Source organism: Phaenicophaeus curvirostris, chromosome 1 (genome assembly GCF_032191515.1).
Source record: "Phaenicophaeus curvirostris isolate KB17595 chromosome 1, BPBGC_Pcur_1.0, whole genome shotgun sequence".
Taxonomy (NCBI): domain Eukaryota; kingdom Metazoa; phylum Chordata; class Aves; order Cuculiformes; family Cuculidae; genus Phaenicophaeus; species Phaenicophaeus curvirostris.
The window spans coordinates 122,627,137-122,653,979 of NC_091392.1; the positions used below are offsets into that span (position 1 = coordinate 122,627,137).

The 26,843-nt window shown below is 35.2% G+C and overlaps 1 protein-coding gene across 4 annotated transcripts in view; it reads left to right on the top strand.

Annotated features, from left to right (window-relative positions):
* DMD (dystrophin) overlaps positions 1-26,843 on the top strand; it is a 1,224,073-nt gene that overhangs the window by 518,349 nt on the left and 678,881 nt on the right. For all 4 annotated transcript variants that reach the window (XM_069873469.1, XM_069873460.1, XM_069873489.1 and 1 more), the window contains 9 exons: positions 5,750-5,895; positions 6,628-6,840; positions 10,571-10,684; positions 12,139-12,294; positions 15,160-15,330; positions 17,641-17,823; positions 18,584-18,718; positions 19,472-19,621; positions 26,237-26,398. In XM_069873469.1, coding sequence (XP_069729570.1) covers positions 5,750-5,895; positions 6,628-6,840; positions 10,571-10,684; positions 12,139-12,294; positions 15,160-15,330; positions 17,641-17,823; positions 18,584-18,718; positions 19,472-19,621; positions 26,237-26,398 — 1,430 coding nt within the window. The remainder of the gene's footprint in view (positions 1-5,749; positions 5,896-6,627; positions 6,841-10,570; positions 10,685-12,138; positions 12,295-15,159; positions 15,331-17,640; positions 17,824-18,583; positions 18,719-19,471; positions 19,622-26,236; positions 26,399-26,843) is intronic.

The window sequence follows — 26,843 nt, forward strand, 5'->3', positions numbered from 1 at the left end:
CAAAGAAATTATTTGCCCGTTAAGCCAATGATATCAGTAAATGACCTTACTTTTTCTAAATTAGCACAGTACTAGCTCCTTCTAGTGGATTTTTATAGTATTCCTCCTTTATTTTTTCATGGAGAGATTTGACATGATTCTATTTTTAAAGATGGATTTCTTTTCAACAACATCGCATTATTTTGCTGCTGTGGTTATTTCACACATGCACATAGACACAAACTGAAGAGGTAATGGTGCATAGGAGAACTGAAGAATAAAATGCAAGTGTGCATGTGATAAAAGAATGAGCTGTAGAATTTAGTATCAAGTACTGTAAAGTTTATTCATGACTCTAAATTCAGGCCATACAATGTATAAGGCTTTAAAACTTTTAATGCCACACTGGTTTACACGCTGAAATCAGTTACCATCTTGTTGACAGGAAATTATGGTAAATACTATCTTCTTTACATTTTCTTCTGTATGCAGTTTTATGTACTTGCTGGTTTAACCTCACATAATTTTACCAAGACAAGACCTTGTCATCTAACCAGTTGGTTAGTTCTGTAAGATGAGCAGTGTTCATTGCCTGAACTGTAATGCCACCAAGCAGGGTCTTTGATAAGATTCTTCCTGGTGGTAGCTGTTCATTCCCACTGCGGTGTCCTCCTCCAGTGTTCTGGCCAGCCACAGAAGCAGCTGTCCTGAAGTGGCAGCGTTGAACAGCCTAGGGAGGGTTTCTTAAACTGCTAGAGAAGTCCCCAAATCAACATTTTATGGAGCTGTGCTCTGTTGTTATTATTTTACGTGCCTGCTCTAAAGCACAGGTACTTCATATCAGACAGTTCAGCTGTCAAGATGAGACTGTTTTATCTCATTCAGTACATACCTATAGTGATATTTTAGGTGAGATTATTGTGTCAATCATATTTTATCTTCAGAAATTTTATACACAGCTTTATACAAAGTGCTAACTTCCTTTCATAACTGTGCTGAAGATATGAATGATCATGCTTGGGATACTGTGTTAGGTCTAATCCTGTTTCAGGAAAAGTCCTCTGAATCAAAAAATGTGAAAAAAAGCCCCCAAAAAACTGAAGCTGAAGCACAGAAAATTTGATCTTTGAGTATCTTTCTTCAATGACTGTTTTCCTTCTGTTGAATAGATAAAGACTGTATCCCATGTGTCTATTTTAGCCTTAGTTTAATAGAAAACGCTGAAGTTTTGCTAGATTATTTTAGATATGCATCTTTTATTTGCATAAATTATTTGCAAATAATCATTTTCTGTAGACAGAGTATTTCTTAAAGACTTAATGGTGTTTTGTAAATTAGTGGTAGCATTTGCTCCGTTTTTGCTTCTTGCGCATATAACCTATAGGGACTCGAAAGATTTTTATTTTGAGCTTTTTTGTATTAAAAGGATTTTTAATTCATCATTAGGGGCTTGAGGATTGTGTGGGTGCTTGTTTTTCTTTAATGTTCCGTTATTCCGTTCTCTTTTCTGATGGATGAGGGTATTTATCTAGTATGTTTTGTTTCCTAAGAGAATTTTACCCTGTCAAAAAAAGTTTTCATTACTTCTAGGAGATTGTTTCCCTCAAATACATTTGTTCACTTTGGAGGAGGGGGTTGTTGAGGATGGTGGTGGTTTTGTTTAGAGGTGCTGTATGTTAAAAACTCTTTAGTAATTTCTATGTAGTGCCCAGTAGATGCCTTAATAAAACATTATTAGAGATTATCTCAGATTTTCTCAAATGTTTTTCTCCATTTGTATGGAGAAATGTTTTTTCCAATTGTAAAACCTAGGTTGCAGCCACTTCGAAAACCTATTTGGTTTTTTTTTCACTGTTTTGTAATGTTTTTTTGAGAGAAATGCAACCTTCTAAAATATGAGGAAATATGAGCTCATTTTTCTTACTTTGTAGAATGTCTGTATATGTATAGTAACTGATCCTTTTGAAGAAAGTAACCACAGTTACCATAACTATATGATGACCATTTGAAGTTTTAGTCTGTCATTTGTCTGCTTTCGCTTAAACTTCAAACTGCTAACTTATTTTCATGCTCTAAGTATCTTAGAGATATATAATAATCTTTCACAAATCATTGTGTATTTGAGGAAAAAAAATTAAGTCTCCTGTGACTTTCATAACTATAAGATTTTTTGTTTTAAGACCTGGTCTATGAATTAGTAGCAATAATATTCAATTGCTGTTTGACTTTGAGGGATAAAATTTACTTAACTTTCTTTGAATGTGCCTTTCTCCCTGAAGATACAGCTCAGATGTGTGTGAGAAAACATTATTTTAATAAGTAACAGGCAAGTAATTTAATTCTTCTTTTGCATCCATTCCCTCCAGTAATTATGTTTTATTTAAATAAAGAATGAAAGGACAAAGCAACCTGTGAAATGAATGTTCATGAGATAATGTCCTATACCCTGTAGGTCACTTTATCCTTTCCTCCTTTGAAAAAAGGAAAATGTATGAGGACAGGAAAGAAAACCACCTAAATAAATTTTATCCTTAAAAGTTATTTACTGTTACATTAGATTTTGTAGAATTGGAGGAGGGCTTCCCTTCTATTTCTTTTAAGATGTTAATAAGTAAGAGAAATTGAAGTGTTAAAGCACTTGGAGAACATTGATTATGTATTATACAAGATTCCTTATGATTCCATTTTGAGAGTTTCTGATTAAAGATGTGGGAGAAGGGAATCACAGCTTTTATGAAGACATCAATATAAAGACTTTGATGAATAGCTTCATGTACTTGTATTACCAAATAAGCAGAACAAAGTTGTGAGAAAATCAGTATGGTTTTAAACAGTGCAATTACTACTGAGGAGATTTTTATGGGAAATACATGCAGCTTAATCTAGTTCATTCATTTCAGGGAATAAGTCTTTACTGAAATGTTCCCATAGATTATATTTACTGCCTTTCTTCTTTTAAAATGATGTGAACAACAGTGGGATTTGTCCTGACTGTAGGAGATAAACATTGCTGCATATATGCAGTGTGATTTGATCGTTGTTGAGATAATTGCATCCTTATTTGATTTCTGATTTGGGAAAAGATTTTTGGCTGGAAAAACAGGTCACAAAAAAAGCAAACTGGGATAAAAAATGAAAACAAAAATATTTTGGTTATTTGGAAAGCTATTTTCACATTTTTAAATATTTCTACTTATTAACAATGTCCTAACCAAACATCTATCTGCACAATGCATTTCCAAATTTAAGCACTTTCTCTAAAATAAATATACAAGTTTAAACTTATTGTCAGTCTCAGGGGTTACAACGTCAGCCATACCAAAATGCATTCCCTACAAATGGAATAGATTAATGCAACAACATTTTCCTGTTATGGGATGGGAACTGTATTCTGATATCTCAGAGTAACAAATCTGTACTTTCCCCCTGTGATATTTTGTTACAGTTCTGCCATAGGCCTAGCTCAGCTGCAGCTTCAGTTGCTGTCTAACTATTCATTTTTCATACAAGACAGCAGAATCTATATTAATGCAGTGTGCTTGTCATGTGGACTTTAATCTACAAACATTAGTATCAGTAAGCAAATTTTAGGAAAAAAATAAGCAGGTCTGGATGTGTGTTTATGTAATGAGCATGGGGAATTTGGAGATCCATGCCACCTGCAGAGAGACTGTAAATGTGTTTGATTACTTAGACAGCTAAACTTAGGTAGCATGAATCCCACTGTAGGATTTTGAAGGAATTCTCATGACTGGCATCATGAGCTGCAAAAACAGTATAGGCATTTCTTAAGTGTCATCCAAAAAGATGTTACTACGCTTCCTTGTGGATGAAAATTTTGACATATTGTCTATCTTTAAAAAAATGCAAACAACCTCCCAAATGAAAAAAAAAAAAACACTCAAATTCAAAAGTCATTGAAAAGTGGTATTTCACTACTAGTACTCTTGAAAACTGAAATAGGGTAGCTATTGTTTCACTGAACTTAGAAGTGCTTTTAAAATGGAACATTTAATAACCAAATTGGAAAGTCACTAGCTTGATTAAACCACTTGAACTGTTATTCAATCCTTCAGATAGCAGAGAACATCATTCCTTAATATTGAACAAAAGTTTTGCAGTATATAATAATATTATAATAATAATAATAGCAGCAAGCTTCCTGGTTTAGAGTTTCAGAGTTTCATGAAGTTTCACGGAGTTCACTCTTAAAGTGAATCTTGGAGATTTATTTTTTCTGAGGTGTTTCTCACTAGTACTGAAAGTAGCTTATATTTTATTTAGCTGCTTGAAGTCATAAATTAGTCCTAAGATTTGTTGTTCATTTAAAGGAGAAAATTGTTTATAGAAGCCAGTCTTTATGCCACAATACTGAATTCCATTTCATATTTCTAAATAAAGATATAGATTGAGTTGTATACTCCTTGAACATATCTAAGCTGTTAAAATTTTTATCTCAGTTCAATTTGAGTGATGTGTTTACATGAATGTTCTATTCTAATACAGGAGTTGTTCTTATTAAGTAAGTCAAAGACAATACAAATCTCACTAACAAAATAAAAAGATTTTAAATGCTATTTGAAGAGGTGGGAAATGTTTGTTTTGTGTGTTTCCAGGAATGTATTATATTGCTTACTGTGTAAAGAAAATACATCACAAGGGAAGAAATTCTTGTCTTTCCTGGTACCATATCCTATCTTTTGTAAATCCCCAGCTGTGTCTGATAAATCAGATCAGCCGAGTTTTTTACAAAGAAAGAATGCCATACAATGTGCATGCTCCACAAGAGAGAGCTTAAACTGCCCAGATTTTATATTGTTATAATGCATAGCTAAAATATAAGTTTTTTTCAAGAAGCATTCTGTTTATCAGCTAAAATATTAGGTTAAAATCTGAAGTAAATTCTGCCCGGCATTGCTGTATGAGAATGTAAGCGAGCTTGCACTTAAAAAAATGTAACTGTATTGTTTGTCAAAATTGCTTTTTTGAACAGCTTTATCATTTCTTAGTACAGTTCTTTCTAAAGCACCAGAAGGAGATACAAATGGATGTAACATGTTTTTGAACTTTTTTATAGTCCATTACTATGTAGTATAGGTTGGAAACTTTTCACTTCCAACCAGCCATGCTATTTGTCTGTACTTTTCTCAATGAGTATAGAAGCAACTGTTGTTGAGGGCAGAGGGACTATCTCTGGTAATGAGTTGCTCATGTGTGTGCCAGATGTTGTCTATTTAGAGCAGCTGTAATATTGGCACAATAAGCAGAGTTCCATAAAATGCAGCTTTATTGCAGAAGAAAGATTAATTTTCTAAGCTTTTAACAGATGTCTTAAACAGAACATTTTACATGAACAGTAACATTAAACACACAAGCAGGGGCCATAAAAAGGGATGCTATTTCCTACTGCATTTCTGAATTAATTTGGGGTCAAGTACAATGGTTTATCTCTTGATCTCTGAACACACGTTTGAACTAGTTGTCTTGTCCCTATAAATTGTGATGTGACATATAACAGGAGAGTCAAGTGACACACACCTGATAAAATTATGGTGATATAAATATTAGAAGGAGCGTATTCATTCTTCAAAAGTTTTCTGCTTCCTCACTTCTTGGAAAACTTTGGTACTGGGTGTGTTGCAGTCTGTTGCAAAATAGCCATTGACTTCAACAAGGCTTAATCTCTTATCAAATGTCTTCAGTTGGCAAACCAGATAATGAAACATAGAATAATTTTATTTCTTTCCTTTTTCTTCCTCACTGAATGTAGTTTTTGACAGTTTGCCTCCTGCACGCTACAAAGAGACAATGAACGCTATACTTGTGTGGATCCAGCAGTCAGAAACTAAACTCTCCATGCCTCAGGTTGCTGTTGCTGAATATGAAATTATGGAGCAGAGACTCAGGGAGCTCAAGGTGAGTGGTCAGGCTATGGGAATGAATATCTCAAGGGAGAGGTTTACAGGAACAGAATGCATAGTTGTCTTGAGTTTGCTGAAGCCGATACAAGAGATCTTAAGTGAATTATACCCATATGGGTTTTAGCCAAGGGCTTCAGGAGACAACAAAGACGGACTTATATCAGTTCCTGACATTAAGGGATTGAAAGTGTTTTTCACCACTGAAACCAGTGTTATAAGATATTGAACATTTTAAGGAAAAGCCTTTGTTTGTCTCTATGACATAAAACATTCCTTTGACAATAGCTCTGGTAGTTAAGTATAGAATATAGAAAAAAAATGGGCTAAGAATTGCTAAGTTTTGAGACTTCGTTATCAAAAACTTTAAATAATACAAGCAGTTCCAAGTTTATTATTTTTTTCCATGTATAGTCGGATTATTTTGGAAGTGTAATCATCAGGGCTGTAGTAAATTCACATCTCAGATTAAGGAAGTGTAGATGAATGACCTCTGTTAGCAAGTATCAACATCTCTGGTTATATTTTTTAATTCAACTAAAATATCTGCTTCCTAGTATGTATGAGCAAAGCAATTCCACATTACTTAGAATGTGTCATTGGATGTTGCATCAAAGGTGACCTACATTTTTAGTTTCAATGATTTCTTCAGCCATCTCACTTATGTTTGTGAAACAAAGAGAATTGCATGATTCATGAATCAGGATACTTATTTGCTTCTTTCTCATAGGCTTTACAAAATTCTCTGCAAGAGCAGCAAAAAGGCCTGAACTATCTCAGCACAACTGTGGAAGACCTGTCTAGGAAAGCCCCTGCAGAAGTCAGCCAAAGATACCGAACAGAGACTGAGGTGATCCTTAGCCGGTGGAAGAAATTGTCAGCACAACTGGTAGAACATTGCCAGAAAATAGAGGATCTTATGACCAAACTCCAGCGATTCCAGGTTAACCAATATTTTTCTCTCAACTACTATGTCGTGTCTTGTGACTATGAGCCTAGTATACACTGCATCTATACATCTCAAGAAAGAAACACCAAAGTGAAATATCATAACAGTAGATAAAATGTTTTAAAATATTTGCTTGATTTTGGTGGGTCCAAGATTTTACTTTGAATTCTGATTTTGTGGCTGTTCCTGCCTATGTTATTTTAATAGTAAAACTTATCTTTCACTTCAGTGAAAATGCTACTAATATTCTACTTTTTCAGTGTAGCTGAAGTATGTTTCATACAACTGAAGTAGCTGTAACCATTTTTACTTTAACAGGTTCTCTTATGTAATTGGAGTAATTTTTAATATGCTAGTCACTTGGCAGCAGTTTTCAGAAGACAGAAGTGTACATGACTTACACAATTGTGTGATTTTCAGATATTTAGAATGACAACAATGAAACCATACATTGTTTCTCTCATTGTAAGGTTCTCCTGTTTATACACATTTATAAATCACATGCATCAGCATTACAGGGGATGTCTATCACTTAGGTGTTATAAAATTTAAAATAAATACATTTTAAACATATTCCTGTTCTCTTTCTATATAATTTCAAGGGTCAGGCTTCAGAGGAATTCAGATCAGCCAGTGAGAAAAATGGAAAAAGTATTTTATGTTTTTTAATGCTTTTCTCTCCTCACCTCAATAAAAATCAACACTTGCATATTCATGGGGGGATATCACAAAGAAAATTCTGAAGGTTGAGATTCTGCAGCCATGCTCAGAAATGTGTTCTCACAGCGTATTTCTTCTCAGTATTGTCTCTCTCTGTTCCATCAATTTACTACATTAAATATTTCTGTACTCGGGTTTGGTTTGCTGGTAGTAGAAAGTGATACGTTATTAGCTCCATGTTGTAAATTATAATACAATAGAATATGAAATGTAATGGTTATTTTCAGTTTAAGTCAATAGAGTAATCTGGTTGGGAATAATTTTTATGTATAAGTATTCTTACACTTCTGCTTTTACAGAGGAAAAAAAACAGAGAAGAAAAAATAAACTTATTATTTTGTTACTCTTTGTAAGTTTTCAGATGAGCAAAATGGACTAAAAGAGGAAAAAAAATTAAATAAAAAAAAATAAGTACTATTTATAATTTAGCTACTGAAATGCCACATAGCTCTAAATTGTAACTTTTGCTCCATAGCTACATTTCTGGCATTTGAAGATGGCTATTAAATTAAATTTAATGGTATGCTGAAATAACCTTGGCCAGCAGCCAGATGCCCCAGCTGCTCTCTTACATACTGTCCTCTGCAGGAAGTAGGGGCGAAAAGCTCTGGTTTGAGATAAAGACATGGAGATCGCTTACCAGTTACCATTATACGCAAAACAGGCACAACTCTTGCTTTACTCTTGTCTCCTCTCCCACCAAAGAGGGCAGGTGGATGGGGAGTAAGAGCTGTGGTCAGTCCACAACAGCTTCTCTCTGCTACTCCTTCCTCCTCACTCTTTTACACTGCTCCAGCATGGGTCCTCTTATGGGCTGCATTCCTTTGGGAAATAACTGCTCCTGTGTGGGACTCTGCATGGCCTGTGGTTTCCTTTGGGGCACATGAGCTACTCCAGTGTGAGATCCTCCATGGGATGTAGGGTTTATATCTCTTCCACTATGTATGTCCAGGGCCTGCAGGGAAACAACCAGCATTACCAAGGTCTTCACCATAGGCTGCAGAGGAATCTCAGCTCCAGCAGCTGGAGCACCTCTTCTCCCTACTTTTTCACTCATCTTGGTATATGCAGAGCTGTTTCTCACTTTTTTTCTATCTCCTCCTTTGCCTATCTGGCATTGTTGCCCTTTATTAACTATATTATCACAGAGGTATCAATAGCGGACCATGGGATCAACAGTGTCTTGTGATGGGTCCACTGCAGGTAATTGGAACAGGCTGTATCCAGCACAGAGCAGCAGCTGCCTATCTTCACAGAGGCCACCTTGCTGTATAAGCCAATGTAAACAGGAAATCTGGACAGGGGCTTTGTCAATAGTATATTGAAATATTTGCAATTGTACAAAACAGAGCAATACAGATTTTCAGGATAGAGGTTTAGAGATTCACCCACTGCTCTTAAAAGGAGGAAGTCCTGAAAATCATGACCATGCTCTGTAAGCATGTATTTTAAAGCTATGTGAACTATTGTTGCATAAAAATTCCAGCCTTTATATTTATAGCTGAAGTCACTATAGTGCCTTGTTAATATAAAAGCAATTTTTTTCAACTCCTTGAATGACTTAAGTTCCAGATGATTGTTTTAGCTGTTGCAGTTTATGGAATGTGTTAGCACAGGATACAGTGAAATCAGTTACAATAAATAAAATGCATTTACAGTTTGATTCAGAATGCAAGTCATACATTCAATCTTCATTGGTAGCTGGAGATATCCCTTTTTAATTAAACCCCATCAGATCTATATTTTGCAGCAGTAATGAGCTATACTTAAAGTATTCCTGTGGAAGTATTAAAGTTTCATCATAAAACATGATTCTGAACTATTTTCACTGACTGATAACGGAATATGCAGGGGATACTTCAACGGTGTTTTGGTAATTGTCATTCTGAAGTATACTGACAATTTCTGTATGATTATTTTTATTAATTCAATTCATCTACCATGTTAGCCTGTTGTTATTAAATATAACAAGCATTAGGAAAACATTCCTTTTGATTATCTGTCTATTAATAGTTGCCAAAGCCTTTTTTTAAACATATTAGAGTACAGTCTGTATTCTAATGAACCGTCCTATTTTTTGCTTTAATTCAACTTTGCATGCGGCATGTATCAATAATGTACTTCACTGTCAATGAAAACAGTGAAAACAGGTTGATGACAAACGCTTAAAATTTGCATTTCAGATTTTTGCCATTTGTTATTTTTATGTTGTTTAACATGTGCATCTTATTGTTTAACTAAGGTGGCATTTAGAAGTAACTTTAAGTGACATTTGAAAAACCTGATTCTACTTTTCAGAGTATTAGATCATAATCTATGTAATGTTGCCTGGGACTGGTAGCATTCCCTCTTTTCAAACATTTGATGTTCGGCTTTTTTTATTAATTGCAAGAGTTAATTAAAGACCATGAAAAGCAAATTACTGATTAAAAATATTGTAGTACTAGAAACAGTAACTGAGAATCAGTCTCTGAAATGACTCAGAGGCATCGTATGATTTTAGTTTCTGAAATTAATGTGTTTCAGTTGATTTTTTTTTCATTCTGAGTAGTAAGGGAATTTTTCTGTGTTGTATTCTAGTAGAGAAGTAGAGCATGCAACTTCCAAAAGGGGCCTGAAATTTAATTTGAAACATGGGAAAGTTCAATAGGTAAGCCTAAATTAATTGGCAAATATGAGTAGTCTGAAGCCCCTACAAAGAACCAACGGACACACATACAGCATCTAAACACAAATATTATCTGGAAGGCATAAACCTGAGAGTCATAAATTTGCCCGCTTGAAGATGCATTAAACTTGGGCAGAAATAGTCACAGTGCAAGCTGAAGAGTCAGTGACAGTCTCAGATAAAATTGCTTTTGTTTGTTTGATGTGTTTGTATTTTTCAAAGAGTTCAATAATCTTGAAATTACACTGTGAGGAGTTTTAGTTATAGTGCCAGGATGAATTACACTATTGCCAGTCAGGCTTTGTGCAATGCAATAAAATGTTTTTTAATAAACAGAATGACATTAAAACACTGAAGAAGTGGATGGCTGAAGTGGATGCTTTTCTGAAGGAAGAGTGGCCTGCCCTTGGTGATTCAGAAGCCCTAGAAAAGCAACTTGAGCAATGCACAGTGAGTACTGGCAATTAGTGAACTCTTCTCTATCAGCCCAGCTTATACAGAAGTTACACAAATTCTTACATATCCTAAAATTAAATTAATTCTGTAAGGAGTTTGTCTTCTGCAATTCATTTGAACCTCCTACATTTCCTGGGGCTGGAGGAAAATTCTATTAAAAAATGGGAGGCATACCATGAATGTATCATTATATTTTTATAGCAGGAGCAAAACATCAAAGAGGATACTAGGGTACTTGCAGCAAATATGTTAGTAGGCTGTTTATTCACTTTGCTGGCTTCACAAATGTTGTGTATGTATTCATTACAAACTGTATCATCTTTGTGAGACCTTTTTTTGTATCTGTTATTCACACACAATTTACAAGCTTTTCTGACTGCAGCAAAAGAACTTGCAGGCATTGTTGGTTATATCCATTTTTTTTTTTCACTAAATTTACAAGTTCCAGGATTTTGTCCCAGCAGAGTTTTAAAAAATCATGAAGTATTGACAATTCCATCATAGGCTTTACAAATTCTTCCACCTGTCCCAACAGAGTGTATAAGTGCAGTGAATTTTGTAACCCATGATAGCCCCTGTCTGTATGTTCAGTGGAATTTACAAGTTCTGTAAATGTTCTGGCAGGATGTGTAAACATTATGAAACATACATATTAATCTTACAGAACTATGAGCTCAGACTTTCTCTCTTACACCTTATTTAAATAAAAGCAATTATAGATTATTTAAGACAACTCTTACCTCTACAGAGTAGTAAATTACATATAACTCCTTTAGCATCTATCACCTGTTATTAAGAGTTTGCACAAATTTTAGCTATTACTGTCAAATATATAATAAAGCTACCAAAATCTTCATCACCTTTCATGTGTTTACACTGCCAGACTTTTGTACTGTGTAGGAAGCCAAGATAACCTCTATAGCACTGAAGAAGGCTACTACCTCAAGGCTTAAATAATACTCAACCACAAATACAGTTCTAATAACTAGACATAACCAGAAAATACCACCATTCAGACAATTTTAGGAAGTCATCAGGTGAATTACCAACTCAAGGGTAATGCTGGCACAGTTAATAAGGTGGATTCACAAATAATTTTCCACTTTTATGGTGGGATGCTCTTGTGCAAATGTGAATAAAAGATCTGGGCATTGTAATAGATAAAATAAACGTATTATAACTACATACATGTGTGTATATATAGTATGTACAGAACACTTATAACTTTATATTATATGTTTTGCAAATGAATTTTATCTGATATAGAATAGCTTGCCACATTAAAGCAGTTTATTCTTTATTTATTTTCACAGTTAAGTCTGTAATCTGTGCTCTTTTGTCTAGAGATCTGGACCAAAGATATGTCAGAATCTCATGTAGATACATTTAATAGGGAGAGTGAAAATCTGTGTGAATGCTGCTTGCCTAATCTTCTGCTATTCCTTTAGGCCTTAGTTAATGATATCCAGACAATCCAGCCGAGTTTGAACAGTGTTAATGAGGTTGGGAAGAAAATGAAGAGTGAAGCAGAGCCAGAATTTGCTTCCAGGATAGAGAAAGAACTAAAGGAGCTCAATGTTCAATGGGAACACATTTGCCAACAGGTATCAAGCCTCCCACTGTGAATGGTTTATTTTAAAGCAGTAATCAGACTTCTTATTGGCAGATTTTGTCCTTCTATGCATATTGAGTAGAAATGAAACTAACTTTAGACATGCGTTTGACATTAAATTTCTATTTTAGAGATTAAATTTAGCATGTAGCAATACCTGTAAAGTGTATACCTGAGGGGATTAAACCTTTATATGATAATACAATATTTTACTCTTTTTATAACAAAGCTATATAACAATATCTTAGATCTTAACAGCAATGTAATTTATAGCTCCTGCAAAACTAGCTTTCTGAAAGTGGTTTACAGGCATTTGCCAAAAAAAAATCAAGTTCTATATTAAGTCTGTAACATTTTATTTTGTGTCATAGAATCATAGAAAAACCAGGTTGGAAGAGACCCACCGGATCATCGAGTCCAACCATTCCCATCAAACACCAAACCATGCCCCTTAGCACCTTGTCCACCCGTGCCTTAAACACCTCCAGGGAAGGTGACTCAACCACCTCCCTGGGCAGCCTGTTCCAGTGCCCAATGACCCTTTCTGTGAAAATCTTTTTCCTAATGTCCAGCCTAAATCTCCCCTGGCGGAGCTTGGGGCCATTCCCTCTTGTCCTGTCCCCCATCACTTGGGAGAATAGCCCAGATCTCTCCTCTCCACAACCTCCTTTCAGGTAGTTATAGAGAGCAATGAGGTCTCCCCTCAGCCTCCTCTTCTCCAGGCTAAACAACCCCAGCTCTCTCAGCCGTCCCTCATAAGGCCTGTTCTCCAGCCCCTTCACCCTTCATCATACTTACGTGCCATTACACTACATGAAATAAGATCTCAAAGCAGTGAAGAATTCAGAATTCAGCGACTTGGAATTGTGAACGTGTGCATGTGTGTAAATTAGTCTCCACTGGTTACATGAATTTGAGACAATGGGGCTTAACAGGAAATGACAGTTCTTTTATTTTAATTAAAGACCTTCTTAATAAATTTTGCAGGTTAAGGAAACTAAAAATTACTATTATTTCATTGATGGCATTGAGGTTCTCATTCTTTATGACAGTTCAAAGGAAACATCTTTCATTTTGTATTATTTCTACTATTTTCCACTAGCTCATTCTGTTGTTCATTTTTTTTAACATGTCTTTGCACAACAGTAAAACAATTATTTTTCAAAGTGGTCTGTTTTCTGAACTTATTATTCTTCACTTTACATGTGGAAAATAGCCTCATATATTTTTCTTATAAACACAGTTACCAAAAAAGTTGATCTTTGAAATCTGTAAGACATTTTATTGATCCAGACTTGTAGTCTTTCCCCTTCAGCTAATGTGGATTTTAATTGCTTATTTTTGTAATATTAATAAGACAGATATCTTTTCATTTCACTCCCAGAAATTTCAAGTGCCCTGTAAGTGTAGAAGTCTGTTTAGAAGTCTCACTTCATTGAAAATCTCCCTGTGATAGTTCTGTTCAATGCACAGCACAATTTATTGCCTCACAGTGGGCATTTCTAACACAACTTCTTCAGTAGTACCTATTAAAACAAATAAGTAGTAAATATAAAAATCTGGTTTGTGTGTGGGGTTTTCTTGAAAGGATTTGGGAAAGTCAGTTTGAATTATTATGCATGCAGTTAGTAGGACTGTGAAAGCTAAAAATTGGCATCAAGATACTCTATTCAAATTATGGGAGATGTCTCTCTCTTCTGGTTTTGTGACTGAGGAAAATGAAATTTTGCAGGGCCACATATGGTTCTGCTTTTCTACTTGTTGAACATCATTGTATTTTGTTACTATGTTTGCTTCTGTAGAACATCATCAGTGTTCAATAGCCAGTCTTCAAGGATGGGTAATGAAGGCAGTTTACAGTCAGAAAAACCAAACAGTAAGATGCAGTTCCTCCTGATGCTACCAAAAATAGCACTTACTGAAGTAGTATCACAGTAGGATACCTGAGTGGTCTGCTCTGCATACACAACTTTGAAAAATCGCACCACTGCAAGCGGTTGTTTTTATTGGAACTTCTTTTTACCAATGAAAGATGGCCCAGCCAATGGCTTAATCAGTTATGGAGAGTTTTAATAAGCTGATGTACAGTTCATAGAATCATGCCGGCACAGAATGATTTGGGGTTTAGGGGACCTAAAGATCATCTAGTTCTATACATAAGCTATATAACATGTTATATGACCCCTACATAGTCATTGGCAAAGGATTTAACAAAAGTATTTTTCCCTTTAAGGTAAGTAGTTTCTTCCAGTAGGAGACTCCTTTTTTTCACTTACATCTCTTTGGGATATACATCTTTCTGAGAGATTAATTAGCAAATCTGTAAACCAGGAAAACAAAGATATGTATATTGCTTTATTCTCTAACATGTTGCATTCAAACTGGTTAGAAAGTTATCTGACTTGACAGCTCAAAAGCCTCTGGTTTTACCCTTGGGTGCATTTTCAAGATTATAGAATCACAGAATGGTTTGAGTTGGAAGGGACCTTAAAGATCATCTAGCTCTCAAAGATATCTTGTAGCTGGGTTTTTTTACATATTTTCAAAGATAATCCCTGGGTGATATTTTTTTAAATTTGTTTTCTTGTGACCTCAACATATGGTGTGAAGTCAAGTTATAGGATCATTGCAAACTCATTCTGCACAGCAGTGACTCACTAAAAGAAGGATGTACACACACATGTAATACTTTCTCAATTGCATATTATTAATATCTATTTAATTACTTGATAACATCTGCCTAATTACAGCAATGTTATTAGTATGAGATTTAATTTGGTTCTTTTCGGGCTAAAATATTGTCAAGTTTGTACAGTAGCCTTGCTTCAAGTACTATGTAATGTTTTCTTTCTTAAAGGCCTATGCTAAGAAGGCAGCATTAAAGGGTGGTTTAGATAAGACTGTGAGTCTCAGAAAAGATTTGTCGGAGATGCATGAATGGATAACACAAGCTGAGGAAGAATATCTGGAAAGAGATTTTGAGTATAAAACACCTGATGAATTACAGAGAGCTGTTGAGGAACTGAAGGTAAAACATTGACTAATTCCTTGAGCTGTGTTTAAAGTTCCTTTTGAAGTTTTTAGTGTAAAGAAAGTTTATTCTTTCATTTAGAAGGGTGTTTTTGAGATCTACTTGTTAGTCTTAAATTTAAAGAAGTAGATGGATTGAAGTAATTTCTATTTGTAATATGTTGCAAGATACTTAATCTTTCACAGTACTGCTTTGCTTTCTTTTTTTTTCCCCTCTGTGCTTTATTGGACACTTGATTTTGATGCATCTTCAACATTCTATTACTTAAGCAATAATTTCTAAGTATTAGGTGTTACAGCAGTTAACTGATAGAGTAAAATCATTTTTGTGTCTTCTTTATGAATTAAAGAGAGGAAAAAATGTATTTATTATATTAGGATGTGTGTTGGTTTGTATTAAGTATGCATATTTTTACTTTATTTCTTAAATATAGAAATATAGGAACATTATGTTTTGTCTTAAATAAATAATGTTTCTTCTATGGGGAATGAATATGCCCTTTGGGCAAAAAAACACTGATTTGTGATAAATTCTCAAATATGCTGTTACTCACCCACTGGATGGGGACTTGATTTTTCTTTTATAGGTGAATTGTTTGGCCTGCACTATTTAGGAAATCAGATTATATGACTTCACAGTCTATTAACAACTGATAATGTCTTTGCTGACAGAAATTACTTGATGTGAGTCAGAATATACAGAATATATGGAAACAGATTGAATAAGTTTTATTTGTTGTAAATGAGACTAATGTATCAAAAGTAAACATCTGTTCTAGAGATAGTCCTTTTTTATTAATTAAATAACAAAACTCAAATTTATGCATTGCACTATATAATAAAATAGGCTAAATGTATAGTTTTAGACAACCTCCATGGATTTTCTAGTGAATATTCTGAATTTCCAGCTGCAGTACAGGGATAAGCAAACTGACACTTCAATCGATCTGTGCAGATAATTAGATCGTTTGTCACGTATCCCTTCATCTGCTCCTGATGATGCATTTCCCTGAAGGCTTGCAGCCACCTCTCCTGTCACATAACAGGCAAAATCTGGACCAGAACTCTTTTTTCATCCTGCAGCCCACTTCTTCCCATTTCTAAGAAAGAAGAAAGCCAAGGGCAACCTAGTAAGCTTTCTCTGGCAATGACAGCCTGGTCCAAATTACTCTGGGTTATGGATTTCCTCAGACTAAGGAAGAAAGAAGTTGTTAGCAACAACATTTCATTGTAATGTCTTTGGGCCAGGAAATTTGCATCTTAAATTGCTGTGAAGACCAATGCACGCTAATGATTCTGTGTATACCATCACTCTATTTTCAGTAGTGATATGACTTCAGTCATAGACACTATGCCATTGTAAGCTGTGAGAAGAAACAATGCTAGATACTGCAGTCTTATATCTTATTAGTGAGACAACATAACAAGGCAGGGAGAGTAGCAAAATGTGGAAGAAGGTGGGAAAAGGACGGATCAGCTGTTTTGGAGACATAGGCTACAGTGGGTGAAGGTGTCAAGTTGGTGGTACCAGATCGGTTACATAAGACTGATTATTTATTGGTTTCAATTCATCATCCATTTGTGGTTCTGTGTCCCTCAGCCCTTTGTTTCCTGTGTCTGTCCTTTGTTAAAAATCATAACACAAAAACTGCTGTTTACGAGAATGCTCCCTTTTCACTTTGTCCTCTCTTCACTTTAAGTTACCGTTCACTGGTGGTGAATAATGGCACTGATTTTTCTTTCTCTGTAAGTGAGAGACTGAAATCAACATTAGTGCTCTGATGAAAGTGTAAAACATGAAGAAAATTTTCTTCTCAATTTCTCTTTAAATGCAAGTTAATAACAGTGGCAAAGAGAGACAAATCAGTCAGAAGTATTTTCCTTTTTTCTGTCTTACAACTTCTCATTGAAAATTTTTATCTGGGTACATAAATTAGTAAGACAAGATTTTCTTTGTCATACATTGTTCATCAGGTATTATGGCAAAGATATTTGGAGCATTTCTTGGAAAAGAAAAATACTCAAGTGTTTTACTACTCAGAGAACTCCAGAAAACTAAATAGTTCTGAGAAGATGTTAGATTGTATTGGATATCTTGTATTGGCAACAAAATTATTCTTAAAAGTTTTTTGGATGCATTCAAGATTATGTCTGAAAATTAAATGAATCTTGAGAGTTTTTTTGTTGTGGTGGTTTTAGTTTTTCCCCTGATGGAATACTGTCAGGGAGATTTCTAACAGAGTTATTAGAAATCTGTTTCCTTTCCAAACCAGGTATACAACATTTTTCTTTTTTTTTTTTTTCCCAGAGAGCAAAGGAAGAAGCCATGCAGAAAGAAGTGAAAGTGAAGCTTATTACTGATTCTGTGAATAATTTTATAGCAAAGGCTCCACCTGCAGCTCATGAGGCTTTGAAAAAGGAGCTGGATGATCTAATTACCAGCTATCAGCGACTCTGCAGCAGATTGAATGGAAAGTGCAAAACTTTGGAGGTTGGATATCTTGTCAGTCATTGTATTTATAGCCCATCTAACTGCAGAAGTAAGGTAGAGAGCAAAGATGTGTTATCACATGGGATCATGAGTAGCCCAAGGCTGTCCTCTCTTTAGGAGCCATATACCAAACATCACATGGTGTGAGCCATATGCCTAAATCTTTTTGAGAATCATGTATGCTGGAAAGTTCAATCAAAAGAGAAGCCTCAGATGTAGCTTTTAGGTGGGAACAGCAGTGGCTGGTCAGGGTTCTCATACTTCTTGAGATTTAGCCAAGCATCTGACTTACGTGATACTCCTGTGATGGTGTATTTACCAGCTCCTCTAGGTTCCTTGCTGCCATGGCTAAGTGTTTTGGTCAAATGGCCCTGAAACTGAACAGGTCATGTTACTGCAGCATGGAAACAGCACTGGCAAGTTGACTAGGTCTCGTACATTTTAAACTGACCTTGCCGTTTTGGCCACCCTCATTACAGATTCTTGCCATAGGACTGTTTGCATACTATACAGTGGTCACGGTGTATTTGGTATGATTTTTTGTTGTGAACTGAATTGCAACAGCTAACTTCATACAGGACAATTATATGCCTAGGTAAAATTAATGTCCTTTAAATTAATTGTGGAAAATTACGCCTTATAATCATCAGATAACAACCATGTTGTTTTGAGGATGAAGTACACAAAGTTTTCAATGTTTTAATAAGTAAATTTAGCTGTGAGGTTTTCATTCTCTGAAAACATTTTATTTCTTCATCAGGAGGTATGGGCATGTTGGCGTGAATTATTGTCATATTTGGATGCAGAAAATAAATGGTTGAATGAGATTGAACTGAAACTCAAAGCAACTGAAAATATCCAGGGAGGTGCAGAAGAAATTTCTGAGTCTCTAGATGTAAGTGCTGATTTATCACATGTACTGATAAACTGTAAATCACATTACATTCAGAACAAACTATGAAACAACATTACATGAGCAACATGCAGAATATTTGCAGAGTTCTATATTCTCAATAATTTAACAAATGAGATTTTGAATTCAAATCCACCTAAGTGAAAGAGAGTAATTAAATGTTTTATGCATGATATTTAGACAGTTTTTAGTGACAGTAAAATATATGTTTTTTAAAAAAGCATGATCTTAGTTAAGCCAGTTGCAAAAATGTTGAAGACTTCAGAGAGAGCAAGTTTTCATCCTAGCACAGTGATGCTCTTTTATTATTACTTAGTTTTTATTCATGGAACCTTTCAAATTTGAAGACATGATGTTAACACTCTCAGCAGATCAAAATACAAAAAATTACACTGATAATATATTTTTGCTGTTGAACTTCATCCTGTCAAATACTCAATCAGGTTTTTTTATTTGTAAGTACACAAATAGTCCCACTGAACTTGTTTGAGATAGTCTGTTCGTAAAATCAATCCTCCATTTATTGCTTTGCAAAAAGTCTTCCTTTCTTTTCAGTAATCAGTGAAACACAACATCTGTTGTAAGGACATAGGGCAGATATTTTTATCTTTTTTTTGTACTTTTATTATGTATGAAATGTGAAGTTTCTAACAGATTTTTAAGAGGAATTGTGATTGCCCTGTAGAATCTTACTTGCAGAAAAGAAAACAAACTACCTTTTCCACTTTGTTTCAGTCTTTGGAACGTTTAATGAGACATCCAGAAGATAATCGCAATCAGATTCGGGAATTAGCTCAGACTTTAACTGATGGTGGAATCTTGGATGAACTGATCAATGAGAAACTTGAGAAGTTCAATACTCGATGGGAAGAACTTCAGCAGGAGGTATATTTAATAAAAAAGTTTATTCTAAAAAAAAACAAAATCACTTTGTTGGTATAGTTCCTAAACAGCACACAAACAAAGACCTATTTTAGAAGTGGATGGTTTACACAGGTGTCGTGGGTTAACTTCAGTATGTTCCAAAGCTTCACATAGCTGCTTTTTACTCCCCATGTCTCCTGGTCCAATGGGGGAGAGAATTGGAAAAGCAAAAGTGAGGAAGCTTGTAGATCGAGATAAAGACAGTTTATTAAGTGAAAGAAAAAAGGAAAAAAAAGCAAGTGATGCAAAACCAGTCAGTCCATGAAGAATCTAATGCCCAGCCAATTCCTGAGCAATGGTAATTTTAGAAAAACTTCCTCCTCCAGCTACCTTTTATTGCTGAGCATGACTCTGTGTGGTACAGAATATGTCTGGTCATTTCGGGTCGACTGTCCTGACCATGTCCCTTCCCAGCCTCTTGCTCAAACCCAGTCTACTCCTTGGGATGGGCAGAGTGAGAAAAAGGCCTTGGCACTGCACAAGCACTGCCTAACAATAGTAAAGATATCTCTGCATTATCAACCGCATATCCCATGTCACTGTCCTGGAGAAACTGGCTGCTCATTTCTTCTCTGAAAGGATTGTCAAGCATTGGAACAGGTTTGAGTCACTGTCCTCAGAGCTGTTTAAAAGATGTGTAGATGTGGTGCTTAGAGACATGGTTTAGTTGTAGAGTTGGTGGTGCTAGGCTAAGGGTTGGACTTGATGTTTTTAAAGGTTTTTCCAACCTAAATGATTCTATGATTTAATCACATGTGACTCAGTCACATTGCTTCTTTACTGTATGTTTTCTACAGCAAAATGGTTTATTTTTTTTTTCCACGGAAATATCACACACTTTTTTTCATAGACTCCTGACACTGAATGTTCTGAACTCTTTGTGCAGCCCTGTTGAAATCCAAACATCATGCACTGTCCTTGCATAAAAAATACATTGCAGGCACATAACACTAGTCAGCTTGTGTTCAAGGTCACTTCTACTTCAGACAGGCTAATAGGCTGCCCTAATGTTGTTTAAGATGTTTATTCTTATTTAAATAATTACGCAGGTAATTATCAAGGCAATAAGCTCATGCAGGGAGAAACTAATATGTGAAATATTTATTCACCACTAATATAGCAAGCAGGCATAGCAAGCAGGCCAAACTGCTGCCATGTGAATGATGCTGCAAGACAATACAGCATTGCTATTGAGACAGAGATTAATTTTTGAAGGCAGATAATGGCTCTATATTTATATGCCTTATCTTCTTTATTTAACAAAGATTAAGTGTGTTTAGTTTGCTTTTGAACATCTGGGGCTGATCGATAAGCAACATATACCCTATCTTTACTCTTCAAAGACTGATTCTTTTAAAACTCTATGTATTAGATCTAAAAAACACTGTTGCCGGAAGAGTGTCGAGCTAATAATGCAAGTGTCTGTCATACCCTGTAATGCTGAAAGTGATAGATATCCTTTTCAGCAAACTTAAAAAATACCAGCTAGATATTTTTGAAACTGTGTTTGCAAAAAATTGTACACAATGTTATTGTTCAGATGGGGTTTACACTAGATTAAGGTTTTGTTCCTGTGGACTGTCTCATTTTCTTTTAGGACTCCCCTCAAGTTTATCCTTTGTTTCTTTCAAAGAGCATGGATTCATCATTTGACACAATTTTTCTATTTTGCTCTTCTCTCAAGAGGAGAAAGGATTCTTCAGGTCTCATTTCCACGTGCTTGCTTTGAATACTATTAAGAGGGATGCTTTTAGAAGGTCTGAGGCGCCATCTGTCTGCAGTGCTCACCTAAAGAATTAAAGAAGTACTCCTTGGCGTATTTTGCAGTTTTGGAACACAGCTGGTCAAAGATAAATATCACTTTGCATTTAAAAGGTCAAATAGTTGTAGACATTTACTTTAAAAACACACTGAAGTATTATTGGAATTTGCGGAAGTAGTAGCTCTTGGAAGGCATTTGAAAATTCCTGGGCCTCAAATTAATGCTTTGATTCTTGGAAAAGGTGTTTTAGTTTAAGTTTAAACGCTAATCCACTCAGACTCAAAAAAAAATTGGAGGAGATTAAGACATTAAAAATTTGATGCAAAACATATGGATGTGTTAGAATGTATCTGAAACACAGCCACTATAGCACCAAAAACCTAGGTCAAGTGATTTGGAGAAGTTAAGAAGGAAATGTGAAGTTTTTTAACTTTTAATTTTTAACTTTGCCATGTGGTAACATTTCTCAGTAACTAAGTAGTATAGCTGAGCCAAAAAATAAAAGAAAAAGTGTTAACGTATTTCCCTTTCCTAAGAAACCCTTTTCCATGAGCTGGAACTTATAAGATATTTAATGAATTCTGCATTATAAATAAATTTACTGTGTAGTGAAAGCACTAGATTTTTTGAAAGGTTTCTTTCTATCTTTTTCCTGCGGCACAACTACTGAGTACTGCCTCAACAACATAACTCTACCTAGTTTTAACTGTAAAACAGTAACCATCACCTTAGTAACTGCATGTGTGACTAATGTCATTAAATACATGAAGGAAAAAGTGGAAATGTCAAAATTACATATAACTATATAATATTCAACATCAAAGAATGAGCTACAGTTATAAGCAACTGTTAGAGCACCTCCAACTTTCCTGTCATTTAAATTGCCTCTCAGTGCAGCCTTTCTCTTAAAATAGCATTTTTATATGATAAATATGCAATGTTAAAATTTCCTGCATTTACCATTGATCTTTGTTAAATTGTAAACAGATTGATGCAACACCCCATACCATAAAAATTAAATGTTATGCTTAATCATAAGAAATAAGAAAAAATCTACTAAAAAACCTGTAAAGACTTTTATAAAAAAAGGAGTCTATAAATATTTTCTCTTTCTCCTTCACTCTGATAGTGTCTAACAGCAGACTTTTTTGTTTGCTTTTATTTTCCTTGACTTATGTCAACATTTCACAGGCTCAGAAATAATTAAACACTTTGTTATTTTCCTGATATTCCCTGTTTAGCAATTAACTTTCAGATGCTTCCCTTTAGAGACCAAAGCCTTCAGCTTTATTGACTATGATCTGATAGCAAACTAGAGCTTCCTGTTATGTCCTCAGACCCATGTTAAACAATCTATTTCTTCCACAGAGGAATAGAAAAACCATAATCTTTCACAAAAGAAGGAAAAAATAACCAATGAAACAAATGCAAAAGAAACCAAAAAAGCACCCAAAACAAAACTAATAAACACAACCCAAAATATAACTACAAAACCCAGATCATCATAAATTAAAATATTTTTATATTACAGGTATATAAACAATTTAAACTTTCACTTGTTGGTTGAAAGTACACATATATAGATATGCACATGCCTAGACATACAAGTTTTAAGGACAAATTTGAAATTTAGATTCACAGATGCAAGAGTGTGCCCATTTCTCAAAAGCCGTCTAATGCCTACCTACATCAGTAACGCTTTTTTCTACAGAAGGAAAGTAGGAAACCTTCTCCATGTTGTGGCATTCCTCTGGACTGAATTGATAAGTATTTCATAATGACAGTGATAGTGCCAGGGACCTAGTCAGTGAGCAGGATTAAGTTTTTGAGTCAGCTGTTGTGTACTGGAAAAATATTCTACATTTTCATGCATAACTTTGAGAGTATTGTACCTTTTATGAGATTATTCTGAAAACTCTTGCATTGCATGTGTTGTGTGAATTAAATTGTGTCGTGGCAAAGGCTTGACTTTAGGTGTGAGTGCAGGACGGAGTCTGTTCCTAGTAGACAGCAGAGCAAGACACCCTTTTGGGGTCAAGGCATTTGGCTGGCAATGGGGAAATTGCTAAAATAATTCCTTTCTTGTACCTCTGCATACATTCTGGTCTGATATTATCCATTCATTCATCTAAACTGTTCATGGTTTTGGAAAAAGGATATTTTCGACTCCTTTGGAAGATATAAAACATCCCATAGATTCTTGGGCTGTGATCAAGTGCTGTCTGAGGACAATGAAAAGGGAATGTTTTCTCTGTGTATGTGTGTGTGTGTGCATACTTTGTTCTTACATAAAGATATCACAAGCATGCATATATATTTATCTGACTTCATATTTGTTTGCAGTCCAGCCATAATATCTTCCAGTCACTCAGGCAAGGATTTGTTGTAATTCTTTCTTAACTTTATCTTCTTTAATATTTGATCAGTGAGTTTGGGAATGTTTTTATTTTCCAGCTGTATTTGAGAAAAGGATTTTGGTATACATAATTTCTGCTGATCTCAGCACAGGGATGGCAACTTTTCATTCACCATATATTTGTCATACAATTTTAAGACTTTTTGTGAGTTTCCATGCAGTGATAGGTATTTCATTATATGGATCCAGGTTGCTTCTGAGGCTGGCAGCAAATTTATCTACACTTAAGCAAGTGTCTAGCTGCAAATAATAGCATGGATCAGCACTTCACAAAGGTTCAAAGCTTCAAAATATTGCCATAATAATAGATTTTCAGAAGAACTAAGAACCAAATTTGTGTTCAGTATATTGAATTCTCCGGAATTTACAGGCACTTATTTTAATGACTAATAAGAATGTGTCTTATTTGAAATGATGAGCTTTTCTGAAAATCAGAACACCACAGACTTCCACATGAATGGACTGTACATGTAGGTTAGTCCTACCAGTTAGCCAAAAAGATCGGTATAGACAGAGGTTTTCTTCCATGCTTCCAGGCACATGCTCTTTTCTGTGGACCTTAGAAAACAACTTACCCTGTTTTCTGATGTAATGTGTCTTTTAGTCTACTGTGTAGCATTGCAAATGGAAAGGTAGAGATTGACTCTATCTTACCCCAGCTGACAAATTAGTAGTAAGGACAGCCAAGGTAAACGGAAGCTGGGGGGTTTAACCCCACTGCTTTAAACAGGCTGAGAACATTGTAATATAAAACCTCAAATCAGACAAAGATAAAAGTAATTTAAGTAGCAAGCCTTAGTGCTGCACTGGGAAGTTACTCTGCTTTAATGGTTCATTTGGTGGAGTAATGATACCTTAGTGGCTCAGGTGCTTCCATTAACACTGACAGCATGGGTCTGATATGTAAAGCTTCTCAGTTCCACAGAAGGTTCCTATGACTGGCAGTGATGCAAGATTATCTGATCAGCTGTTTTGAAATAGCACAAAGCAGCTTACAAACATAAATATAGTAAATACTGCTTGGATCTCTATTCTTTAAGGAAGTGAAACAGCTAGCATGAATGCTTACAAAGAAAAAAAGAAGTCTTCTTCATTTGTTCAATGTAAAGCTCTGTAAGAATCTGAGCTCCATGAAGAAGGTATAGATATATCAAGAATTATCACTGGGTTGCTGAGATAGTTTTTTTTTTTGTTCAAGGCAAGGGTGTAGTAATAGCTATGAAATCAAATTAAAGTATAGCTGGCTCACCAAAGAGAGAAAGTGGGATTTGACTTGAAAAATGGCAGGGCACATAACAATGGATTGCTTGCTTTCTCCCCCCCTCCTTTGTTTCATGTCAAAGAAGTTAGTCACTTTATTTTGTGGTCAGCAGTATGGCTGGGCTTGTACAAAGAAAAGCTGTATTGCATTTGAGATTGTTGGTAGCTAGTATGTGCTTTGTATAAAGCAGAAACTCTGCTAAGCAGAAGCTGTAGTCTAAGTAAAATATGAAAACACAGGTGAACACAATAGCAGATAGAGGTACCATGTTCTTTATTACCTGGTCATTATCATATTGAACTATTACCCATAATATTTAACGCTCACCAATTTATGTCAAATGTTTAAATATGCATGTGTTTGGAGAATTTATTGTTCTGATTTGGTAGACCGTAGAGGGAGCTCCTATGAAAGAAAAGCCTCCTTCTCCAAAAAAAGAATTATAGAAAAGGTAATGGTAGGCAATGCACTGTGGCACTGATGGCAGCGTAGAAGCAAGAGTCAACTTTCTAGACTAAAAGGCACTGCTGTTAGAGTGATACTAGATTGGACAAGTCCTCAGACAACACAAGACATGGATCCATCTGTTTTTTTTTTTCTCAGAGTATTCATTGCCTCTGTTCCAGACAGCTATTTGTACTTCATATAAGAGAGCTCCTTCTCAAGAGAATCTTTATCCCTTTCACTTACTGAAGTGGATTGTCTCGGATGGGATTGTGATGACAGTAACCCTATTCTCAGTAAACAAAATCTCTTGAACTATATAATAAGATCAGGAGGACTGCTATGCCTCAGAATGAAAGACTGCACTGTCAGGATGGTTTTATTATACAGCTTTGCCAACTTACACTCTGTATAGGAAACCTCAATGCATGCATTGTTTTTTCAGGGTCCTGTGTTTTTTAGAACTTGTGTATGCGGTCTGGAATTTTGTTTGTTTGTTTGTCTCTCACTGAAAATAACTTAATGAGTGGCAAAAAGATGCGCAACTTATCATACAAAAAGGTGGATGATCACAAGTCAGAAGTACTATTTTTGATTCTTGGCCAGAATTTTTTTGAAAAAAAAAATTGTGGCAAAAAAATGTATGATATGCATTATAGCTGCGGATATTGATAATATTGTCATTGGTTTTAGGCCGTGAGAAGGCAAAAGAGTCTTGAACAGAGTATTCAGTCTGCCCAGGAGACGGACAAAACCCTGCGCTTAATCCAAGAGTCTCTTGCTGTCATTGACAAACAGCTAACAGCCTACATTTCAGACAGAGTTGATGCAGCACAAGTCCCTCAGGAAGCACAGGTAAGTTATATACAGGTTGAACTAATGGTCTTATTGATTTTCTCAATCAACTAAAGAATGTTTGATTGTCCCTCAGTCTTGTATTATTAGCAGGGATTTGCAACATGATCAGCATGGAAGAGCAAGTAAATTTTAGGCAGCATTACTTTCAGAAGTTCAAGCTAATTTTCTGGTAAAGTCATATTTTCCCTCTGGTTTATATTATATACCTTTCCAGAAGATGTGGAGAACTAGAAATGTTACGGAATATTATGAAGTAACTTTAAAAAGAAACTTTGTGTGTCTTTAAAATACTGTTCTCAGACTAGAAAGAAGGAACTCATCATCTCCACTACTCTTAGGTGTCTCTTTTACAAAGTTGATTATGTAGCCCAGGGATTGTTAACTGAATTGTTGAAACACAGATAACATTGTTAGTTGTTTCATAATGGGCACATAGATGTAC